Source organism: Siniperca chuatsi, linkage group LG5 (assembly GCF_020085105.1).
Source record: "Siniperca chuatsi isolate FFG_IHB_CAS linkage group LG5, ASM2008510v1, whole genome shotgun sequence".
In the NCBI taxonomy this organism is placed as follows: domain Eukaryota; kingdom Metazoa; phylum Chordata; class Actinopteri; order Centrarchiformes; family Sinipercidae; genus Siniperca; species Siniperca chuatsi.
This window is the reverse complement of record NC_058046.1, coordinates 20,739,273-20,750,923: the sequence shown is the minus strand read 5'-3', so window position 1 is coordinate 20,750,923 and position 11,651 is coordinate 20,739,273. Positions and strand designations below refer to the sequence as shown.

The 11,651-nt window shown below is 39.5% G+C and overlaps 1 protein-coding gene across 4 annotated transcripts in view; it reads left to right on the top strand.

The window, feature by feature from the left end:
• The first annotated feature begins 2,203 nt into the window (after positions 1-2,203).
• The window catches only part of ntrk2a (neurotrophic tyrosine kinase, receptor, type 2a), a 91,198-nt gene continuing 81,750 nt past the window's right edge, over positions 2,204-11,651 (top strand). Inside the window, exons 1-5 of one of the 4 annotated variants that reach the window (XM_044196234.1) lie at positions 2,204-3,090; positions 6,128-6,202; positions 8,265-8,336; positions 8,894-8,962; positions 10,111-10,259. In XM_044196234.1, coding sequence (XP_044052169.1) covers positions 2,834-3,090; positions 6,128-6,202; positions 8,265-8,336; positions 8,894-8,962; positions 10,111-10,259 — 622 coding nt within the window. In that variant the 5' untranslated portion in view covers positions 2,204-2,833. The remainder of the gene's footprint in view (positions 3,091-6,127; positions 6,203-8,264; positions 8,337-8,893; positions 8,963-10,110; positions 10,260-11,651) is intronic. The other 3 variants (XM_044196237.1, XM_044196235.1, XM_044196236.1) reach the window with 3 other exon arrangements.

Below are 11,651 nucleotides of genomic sequence, written 5' to 3'. Positions count from 1 at the left end.
AAAAATTACACACTGGTCCTTTAAATAATTAACTCTGAGCTGAGACTTCAAAATAATAGTACTATTACTTGTATTAAATTAAATAATGTTTAAATAACAAATTCTCAATTATGACATTGGTCTTACAAAAAGTAAACAAATTATACAAATTATGTAAACAATATAATGGCAACAATTACAACAGATTGTGAACACCCATTAGGTAATTGTGACCATAAAAATAAGTGACTATGATCAGACATAAAGGAACAGTGATCACAGTAAGTAAGCTGTAACCAATAAGATGTCACGTTGCTAGAGGATCTAAATGACGTCATGAGAAAAAGTATATACTGTATATCAATATAGTTTTCAATATAAAAGAGAAAATCAACTTTTGAATTAAAATAAAGATTTAATTTGAGATCTAAATTTATTATGTATCATCCAGAAACAAATCCTGGAGCTTCTCCATGTAGGCAAATGACTCTTACAGGACACAGCACCCACGGCCATTTTACATGTGGCTACATTTTCAGTGAGCCAGAGTTCATTCAAATAAACACATTTTAAATGCACTATCTCAAACTAACACTCATTAAAACCTTGTCTTACTCCAGATATATGTGGCAATTAACAAGGGTCTTTGGCTGCTAAGTCAGTTAAAAAATAAAACCAAAAAACTGTGTTTGCTGCTTCAGTAGGACTGCCTTTAGCATCCATTATATGTACGTACAGTATAAATAAACACATCAAACATGCTGCATAAATCGCACAAAAACGCATCGTGACTGATGCTTTGTCTGTGGATGACAGATGGTTCAAGGGGGTGATTACATGTTAAAATGTCAAATACATTCAACAACCTCTTACCCATTCTTACGACCTCTGTCAAATATCAAAAGCAACAGAAAGTAATTAGAATATTATGTTTGTGAGACAATGTTTTAATTGGTATGCCCACTCTGTTCTGTGCAGAATGCGTACACCACAGTTTCTGAGACAAGCATCCACCATATTGGTTCAGACACAGACAGGGCTCCATAATTATACTCTTCTATTCAGCAGTACTGCCTGTGCGTCAGCACAAACGTCATGTTAGAGCTGCACATGGGGACAGGACATTGGAGAGAGAGAGAGAAAAGAGAGAGAAAGAGAGAGAGGAGAGGACTCCTCATAGCTGTGGTGTGTTGGGGCTGCTCACAGGCAGATGTGCTGTCACTCCCCGTTTCTCACATACAAGGTGAAAGACTGAGGAGAAGTAGCTCTGTTCTTCGATGGCTGGACAAGCATAAAAGACAGATCAACTCTTGTGTTAGAAATGCATCCAGCAGTAGGAGCTCTATAGCAGCAGAGTGACTGGCATGCAGCCGTATAGCCACTCTAAGATGACAGATTATTGATTCAGGTCTGGTTTGGCTGGGAGCCTCATATGATTATGAAATATGGCCTAATGATTTAATAAGGTGACGCTTGGTCTAGTACACGCCAGCTAAAGACTTGATGATTGGTGATTGCTCCCGCTTTCTCTTTTGGTCTCTCACTCTCTCTCATGTGATGCTTTACATCCACCTCTTGTTCTGGGTATTCACAGTGGAAGCACCCAGCAGCTCATAGAATAATTAAATATGCTATACCATGTTGTTTAATGGGAAATAGCAGGCTGTTCTTTGTTTGAATTATTTTCACATCTTCCCAGACTCGAAATGTGACACTTGAGTGACTACCTAAATTCAAAATAAGGCCTCCTTCAGCTACAGCTTTGTTTTTCATTGATTAACTGTATACAGGTCTGCTTAAGAAACGCCCAGCATAACAACCAGATGATAATGATGATTATAATGACTACTATGGAGATAATGAGAATGATTATGGCAATTAGAGCCTGTAAATTGATAACCCCTTATATCTCATTTGTGCACATAATCTGAAGCCAGCTAGCAGAAAAATTAAATCACCTCTTCAAGGCAGAAGCCTTTTCCACCTCTCCTCTCTCTCTATCTCTGTCAGAGGACGCTCACACCTCGTTCACAACTCAAGGCAAGGCCGGTAAAGCCTGCCAGAGACCAGAGGAACTTTAACCCCTGACGGCCCAAAAATTTAAACAGATGAGCAGGGGATGATTAATTAGAAAACACGAATTCACACAGCCGTGTCGAAAGCATAAGCCTTGCTGAGGTGCCTTTCAACAAGAAACCCCTTCTGCTCTGCACCTGAACCTTTTTCCCGACCTTCCTGCAAGCAGAGCTAGGAGCATTTTCCTAAGGGGGATCAATGAGGTATCACGTTATACATGATCTGCTTTGATGCTGGTACCCGTCCTCTTCCTCGTCTATTCTCTCTCCTCATCGCACCGCACGGCTCCCCCATTAGGACTGTCAGTGATTCTATATCCACCCACCAACCAACCACCACCACCACCCGTCTCTCTGTCGAGAATCATCCACACACAGAGAACATTGTGTCGAGGAGGCTCCGGCCGGTGCATGTCAGCAGAGAGAGAGAGAGAGAGAGAGAGAGAGAGAGAGAGAGAGAGCGAGAGAGAGAGATCCTCCTTGGCACACACACGTCCGTGTGGCAGTGTGATTTTGACTGACTGGCTGACTGACTGGGGATTCTGGAGGAAACACACAGGAAAAGATCAACACAACCCTGTTTCCTTTTTTCCCCTCCTCGCTGTCTTGTCGTTGTCACAGCTGATGGTCTTGTAGCAGCGCTGCCTGTATCCACCTCAGCACCGGATTTTACTTTGTTTCTCCTCTCCTTGATTGGCTGAACCGGGTCTGATCCCAGCCAACCTGGGCCGGGCCGTGGGGCTGTTCAGCGAGCCTTATAGCTGAAGTTGGCACCCGAGATGAGCGCCTTGAGACCCGGGAGCGGGGCTCACTCCTCGCCGGGGAGAGGGTCGGGGTCGTGGCGGTGCTGGTGGTGGTGGTTAGTAATGGTAGTCGGGGTGGCAGTGGGCTCGGGAGATCCGTGGATGTCTGCAGAGGCATGCCCGTCGTCTTGCTCCTGCAGCAGCACCAGGATCTCCTGCGTGGATCCGGAGCGGGGTATGAATGCTTTCCCTGTCCTGCAGAGCGAAGCGGAGATGGAGAACATCACCGACATGTGAGTGTCTCTCATAAGCATCAGATTTACAGAAGGCAGATGTCAGATTCATAAGTGCTCCTTAAATATTCATATTTATCCCGCTTTTATGAAGGTGCTGGCTGTATTTTCCAACACTTTCCAAATAAAGGAATGTCCTCCTCTGCCAGTTGTGTTTGGACAGTGGAGCTGACAGACACGGTCCGCAAGAAAAAAGCCAGAACCTGTCTATTTTTTGCAATGAATCTTAATGTCATGCATGAATTTAAGGCGAGTTCACAGATTTACCAGTTCGGATATAAATTTAAGTCCTATTCATTTATTCGGCGGGGGGTCGGCTCAGAAAAGCATCATGTGTAACCTACATTGCGTAACAGACTCATTGCCATCATAGGGCATATCAGTCTCTCAACACCAGCGTGGAAACAGCCCATTAAAAAATAGTTGAGGGCGACATACTTTATTCTGACAATCTGACAAAGCCCAGTCTGTATACGTGCGCGTGCACGCGCGTGTGTGTGTGCATGCGCCTACGTGTGTGTATGTGTGTGTGTGTGTGTGTGTGTGTGTGTGTGACAGACACGCACACACCAGACATCACTGTCCAAATATTAGCAGACACTTCCCAAGATGGCTTATATGAGTGTATTTAAATGAACCTCAGAAGAAAAACCGATGTTCAGTGAAAAAGAGCGACCTTTTTCTAGTCAGAGTCAACATTTTTGCTTGTAGCTAGACTGGACCCTCCGTTTGGAGGCTGGGTGATTTTTTTCAATAAAAGATGACAAAATCTCAGCGTGCATTTGAAATGTACTGTTTGAAATGTACCCTCTTTTCACAGTCATTTCATAAAACGTCATTCGGCCTAGAAATACATTGAGACATGTCTAAGCGTTTCTATCTGAAAGCAATTAAACATGAGATTAAAATGTTTAATTGCTGCAATTTCTTTCTTGGCAAAGATAAACGGCCTTGGTGATAAGGACTTGTCAGAGATGAACTTGGAGAAGCCTTGGACTCTTGTTAAAATGAGCCAGCAATCTGGTGAAAAGCATTCACTGAGTGCTTGGCTAAAGTAAACAGACAAATTACTGATGACCGTGCGACGACTAATTCCAAACGACCTTGCCAAAAAACCGGGGAGATGGGTTATCTTGTCCCTTGTCTGTGTTAATTGGTGAAACATCCTGATTTTATGACATCTGCACTGAAAACACACAAATTGGCAGAATAGAATGGGCTTTCAGTGTCAGTGTGAATTCATAAATGGGTGTAAAACCTGAAATGCAGTTCCTATACTTTGTTGATGTGTCATTTATGTGAAGTGTTTAGTAAAAAAGCTGAGTCAAACAAATCATATTTAGTCTCCATCTGCCAAGAGAATATCCTCCAGTAGATCTAGTTGAGGAGGTGGGTGTACTTAATGACTAGATGATACAGAAAAAAATACAAAAAGACAATACTTATTTTACTAATAACCTCAATATTGACAATACTGGTGATATCCCCTTTAAAGAATGTTAACACACCAGAAACAACACAGCAAGTTGTTTTTTTATATGTAATTCAGCCTTTAATTAAGTTGACAAAGACAACATTTAACCTATAGGAGTTAAGTTCCTATAGGTTAAATGTTTAACCTATTAACTTAACTCCTCTCTACACACTATAGACAAACATGCATTGATGGGGTCATCAAACCTGAAAAATCAGAGGTTGATGATGTGCATGCTCACAGTATTGGGCGATGACGTTATTATTCAGCAATCTTACTTCAACTGTCTGCTTTTGTCTTTATAGCTGATTTACAGATACTTATCGTCTGACATTGAAGGTGTAATTAGTAATTTATTGTAATTACAAATAAGACTGGTACCCTAAATACATTTTGTCAGAATTGAATTTTAGTTGTGTGAAATTATTCTCATGTAATTTCACTCTTTAGTGAAAGTACATTTTATGAAACGATGTGTTGAAGATGCTGCTTCTCAGAGAATGGGTTAAATTTATCAGTGAGTTCACCACTGAAAAATCCTGATATTCTGGCTCAGCTTTTGTAATTATTGAAAGACACATCAATTCTCCATTTTTTCAGGCATTTTGACTTTATTCAATAGTGATGGCAGAGAGCTGAGCGAGAGGATAGGTGATTTGAAACAAAAGTCCCCTGCCAGACTCGAACCGGGGACGTTGCGATTGCATGGTGTGTGGTGTGGTACAGCGTCTTAGTCCCCTCTAGGCCACCAGGACACCCCTATAAAACATTTTTAAGGGTTAAGTGTTGTCTTTTCAAGCCTCGCCGATCAATCTTTTGACTTGCATTGACTGAAATGTAATTACTTTGGCATAAATTAAGAGGCGAGAGAGGTAAAATACAATTTATCACGTTGTATGTGAAATAATTAGCAACAAAAAACAAATCTTAGACTCAAGGACCTTCACCACTAGAGCCATGTAATGATCTTGGAAATCAATTAACCTAATTAGAGATGTTTTTTTCTCACAGTCGGACGCTGTATGTCTACCGCATGAAAAGCATTATTTAGTGACCTTGTGATTTAGCCAAACAATACGTGCAACAGTGAGACCTAAGGGTTCTGCAGGACAAAGAGCTCTGCTGTGACTGTTACAGCATGTTCCCTCTATAGGCGAGATTGCACTCAGTTTACTCTGGAGGTTTTGTACAGCCCTAAACATTCCCAGACGTCTGATCCCAAAACTGTGATATTTGAAGTTTTTTAGAACCTGTTCACACAATTATACTCATTCACCCGAGGGAGTTGCCCACAACTGATCTCCTGTTGGCCCTTAAACAGGTCAAGTGCCTTGTCCAAGTACAGCAAAGAGGAGAGAGAGCTGTGGGTTCTCTACTTTTAAAAACCACCAGCTCCCCCCTGTGTGCCATTTATCAGCTGTATTCCTACAGGAGTCCATTTTTTAATTTTGAACTCTAATTATATGGGATTATTATGTTCCTTTGTCTTGTTGAAATGTTTGTGTTTATGCTTCCCTCCATTAACAAATGAGCCTTCTGACACACACTTGTATCTCCTGACAGTTACATCGCCAACCAGAGCAGCTTCTCCTCCATCAACGACAAAGACCTGCACTACTACAAGAATCTCAGGAACCTGTAAGTCTTTTTATGGCTCATAATACCAAGACAAACACTTTGGCACAGGGCACATATTCAGAGCTTCTGTCAATAGACAAATTCACTACAAAAATGATTACACACAGTGTTTTATGTCATATATTCTCATATTCTGTGGCTGTTCTATTAACCACATTACCCGTTGTGTAAAAATGTTCCAGTGCTGTACACCATGTTCAATCTTTAGGCCCAAATATAGCAGGCAGCATTTTAAGGCAGGAAAAAGAAAAATGTCACTACATTTTAATGACATTTCAACAGTATTTCTATACTTATTTGGCTGGTCATAGTCCGCTATATGAGAAATATTGATTTGCTTTGCCTTTATTAATAATTCTCCTTCTTTGCTTAAGGCAATGTTTTGTCCATGTCTGTTGCTTTAAAATCCTGCTGTGTTTATGGCCGTGTTCCAGTGTGTTTTGTAGTTACTGTGTTTTGCTATGCATCTGTGTCTCGTTTTAGTTCTTAATCTAAAACAGAATTGTCTACCAAGCAGCACTTTCTTGCAACATAATAATCTGTTAAGTAGACACTACCTAATTTTCCAGCCAATATCCCATTTGGTAGACAGATCAGTGCAAGTGTATATGCTTTTAATTGTGGTTGGACCCAGTGGGAACAAATGCAGGCATGATGAGTGTTTGAGCCATAATCAAGGACACATGTCTGAGCAATACTTTACACACAATTACACTCTGTGCAGTGTTATTATTTTGTTTTAATATTTTTACAGTAATCATTTGTTAAGTGTCAGGTTTTTTAAATGGTGAATTGAAAATCATGTCAGATGAGATCAACCAGTCACAGAACATCTGTCAAAGCAACTTTTCATATCAGACAATGATGTTGTCTTACAGCCTCACCTCAGCTGATGAAGGGCACACACTCTCTGCACCTGGTTTTAACAGTGCTGAGTAATGTACAGTATATAGGAATATTAAAGGCACCTGACTCTGACAGTTTTTTTGTAACATGAAGAGGTTTTCTATTGAGACATCTGTTATGTTTACACATAAAAAGATAAATGTGCAGGCGCTGACTTGTGAATTTGCCTGAACAGCAGCTCACTAGAAAGAACTTTAAGTGGGACATTTTACCTGGATTAGTGAATTATTCTTTATTTTAATATATTTATTTATTTATATTAACAGATTACAGTGTATTATTGATGATGCTCGGTGCAAATTGTTCCTAATTTACAAGGAAAGATGGTCTGTTGGTGTTTGGTATTACCCTAAATTTATCAGATTGTCCGATAAAAAACAACTACAGCGTAGAGCGTTATGTTCAGCAGAATTTAGTCAAAAGTCAAATTTCTGTGTGCACAGTGACATTCAGGTATATTACCATTAGCTATAGAAACAGGATTACTGGTCTTTCAGAAGAGAAAAGACATTGTTGACAGATGTTTCACAACAGCAACTGTATTTTATGGTGTTTTATATGTCTATGTGACACAATAAATAAATAAATAACAAATATTTCCAGAGCATGTACATTATCTTCAGAATTACACAGTTTTTGGTTTGTTTAAACCTTAATGACAAACAACAACAACCTTTCTTTCACAGACCATAGACCTATAGTCATGTAAAGTTGCTAATAAATAAAATATCTCCCGATGTTGATGTTCAAATGCTACATTTAGGACAATAATATTTGTGCCTTTCAAGTCCTAAATGTCCATTCTTAGTTTTGACTTGTGTAACTTAAATGTGGTACCACTTTCTAAAAATACTTGTTTTATAAAGCATGCAAGCTAATGTATTATTAATGTTAATAAATAATCTATTAATGCTTCATAGATTAGCAATAAAGCATTAAAAAGAGCATAATTTGGGCTGCCAGGTGGTGAAAAAGTACGTTTTCTGGTGTGTATCCTCCTCGAGCATGACTTATTATAAACTGATATATTTTCTCAGACTTTATGGAGCTGATCAGGAACCTGAATTCATGTTTTTGCTGTTGTTGATGTTGCAGTTGTTGTTGCTAATTGTACTGTTCATGATGACGATGACAACGGTGCTTGTTTTTGTTTCAGAACGGTGACCAACAGCAGGCTAACATATGTATCAAAGTTGGCCTTTCAAAACAACATCAAGTTACAGTACCTGTAAGTGAAAACTCACTCTATCTATTCATTGCTTTCTATTGACATGACAGCCACTGTATTATGTATTTGTTTGACTCAGTTGAGTACAAATTGTCAAAATGTTATGTTATGTGTTATTATCTAAAATGCATAGTTATGCTTTAGTTTGATTTAGTTATTGTTTTATTTGTTGTTGAAATTGATGAACAAATTCTACCAAAATTTATATCATAATGCAAAGAAGTATTTATTTGTAACATTATCAAGAGAAAATTAACCAGAAATAAAAACAAACAAACCCTGTGATGGCCGAGAGATTGATGGAAAATGAAGTCCAGTTCAGGTTCAGACTGAACAGAATTTATAATTGATCTTGGGATCTTGTCAACATAATTTAAGTTTGATACTTATTACACTGATGAAATTTACTACTTAAGGTTAATTGTCACAATCCTTAGAGGTAAAAAGTTTTAATGAGAAAAAATAATGCAGGCTTATTGGTGCACGTAGAAAGCTTTAATGTCAACCTAGTATTTTGTTGTGGTTTCTCATTCTCTGATGTTCAACTTAATTTCCAGGAATCTGAAAGATAACAACCTGTCGTCACTGTCCTGGAGGATATTCAGACACCTCAACATCTCCTATCTGTGAGTTCAGCCTTTTCTATCAGTCTGTCCATCTCCATGTCTGTCAGTCTATCTGTTCCTGCCACTCTCTCTGGTTTACCTCCCAGTTATCATCACAGTCTGTAGGTAAACATATAGCTATAGCATCTGTGGTGTCACCTATAGATTTCTGATGTGATATTTTGAAGCTTGGAGTTTACTGCTGCCTGCAATCTTGGGGTTTCCTGGAGTCAGGAAATTATTATTTTTTAAAATTTCTATTTAGGTAACTAGGTGGAGACTGAGATTATTTGAAGTGGGGTCGGCAAACGACACTTAACCACCAGGGCCCAGTGTGATAGGCTATGACACCTCTCAAACCCTTTGCTCAGTCTCCTATTACTGCAATAAAGCAATAATTTTCACATTGCATTGAGAGATATTGAGACACTAAAATTATGTAGAGAGAGAATTTGGACATTTTTCCCCAGTGGTTAAAGTGATTATTTTTTTCATTCCAAGTGGACATTGAACAAACTGCATCTTAAAGGAATAGTTTGGGGGAATACACTTATTCCCTTTCTTGCAGAGAGTTAGATGAGAAGATTGATACCACTCTTATGTCTATCCATTAAATATGAAGCTGAAGCCAGGAGACGGTTATTTTAACTTAGCATAAGACTGGAAACAGAGGGGAAACAGCTAGCCTGGCTCTTGGCCAGGAGTAGTGGCTTTCTGGAGTCTCGGCTGGTTACCTGGCGACCTTTTAGTGATGACAAGTTCCAGGAAGTTACTACCCCCGGCCAAGAAATAGTCCAGCACATAACAACACAACAACTTGTTGTTTTTACACTTTGGTTTTTGGATATGGATTACACAAAAGAAAAATATAACATGTCACATGTTTATTTACTCTTCGACTGAGCCAGGCTAGCTGTTTGCCCCCCTGTTTCCAGGTTTTTCAGCCTAAGTTAAGCTAACTGGCTGCTGGCGATAGCTTCATATTTAATGGACAGACATGAGAGTTGTATTAATCTAAATCCTCTAACTCTTGGCAAAAAAGCAAAAAAGCATATTTCCCAAAATGTTGATGCACTTAGTGACAATTCAGCTACTGCTCATTTTTTTCAGTGTTTCAGTTACTCTCTCGCTGTACTACTCACTGTTCTTGACTGTGTGTGTGTGTGTAGGATCCTGTCAGGGAACCCTCTGCACTGCTCCTGTGAGAACATGTGGATCAAGCTGTCGTTAGGAGAGGAAGCAGACACTCAGGAGCTGCGCTGCATTGAAGATGGAGGAGGACGCAAGCTGCTGTCCAGACTGACACTACCTAACTGTGGTGAGGACATGCACACAGACACAGACACAGACACACAGACACACACACACACACACACACACACACACACACACACACACACACACACACACACACACACAGGAGCTGGAAAGGAGCAGAGTGCAAAGCGTTTAGCGACACATCTGTTTTTATGTAAGTGCTTCGTTGTGTGTGTGTGTTTGCATAAATGTGTATGTGTTTAAGTGCAGGACATATACTGTATAAAATGTGTTTTCACAATAACAAATGTGCTAAGTGTTTTGTCGGTTTTCAGAGGAGGTATGGGGCATGAACAATTGGCGAAAGGGAAGTTTGTTGTTAAAGCCTATGAGAATATCTGTACAAAGAATAAAATACATGCATTAACCACAGCCACTGCAGTAATCAGTAATATATACCTGCTGGTATGTGAACTTCCACAGGCTACAGCGAGGATTCTGCACACACTGTATTTCACTTAACGCAGGGCTCTGCTTAGCAGGTATATTGTAATTTCCCTAGACCCTGCAGTGCAAAAAGCTAGAATGTCTTACACATGAGCAAGCAAACAAATGACCAAATGAACGCATGCATCCACACACAGAGCCCTGCTTTCATAGAGAGCTTAAAAATGTAGTTTGGTTTCTGCTGTGTGCCACTAAAAAGCCACTGACACTAAACAGGCTGATGTTGCAGTGCAGTGCTGTAGGGATTTTTTCATATGATGCAAAGATTAGCTGCCAGATGAAGGGGAGCGAAATGTGTGACACACAGAGTGGTGTTTGTGTGTGCCATGTGAGAGGTTATGTCATCTTATAGACTGGTTACAGTTATTGGAGACATTTGCTTGTAGGGTAGAAAGGTCACTGTAAGGGACATTATAGAAACAGAAAGATATTATACTGAGAGGGAACGTTTGTGTGACTCAACACATAGATGACATCAGTGAGTCTCAAAGATGCTGAGTGGAGCAAATTCACTGCATGTATCACAGTAAAATTAAGTGTTATAAAGACCATCTGCACCATGTCCTATAGCACCGGTGACCTGCTGTCACACAGCAGATTTAATTTCCTTTTTCTCTGAATCATCATGTTTCGGTCATCTAGGAAGGAATTCTTTCTGGATTTATAGAAAGCAGCACTAAACTGCAAACAGAAATAATCACATTTTAATGAGCAACAAAATACATTTTCCACAGATTTAATTGTGAAAAATGTATGAGAAAATGTTGCATCTTTGTCAAGTTGCAAAGAAACAATATTTAGTATTCTCATAAGGAATATAGTGTCTACAAAACAGAAAAAACTGAAACCTATTTAACAGTGCATACAGTTGTTTACAAAACAAGTGTAATGTCAAGCTAACCAGCAAGCTTGCTGTCACTCTTAGACAGACTGCCACAGACCACAA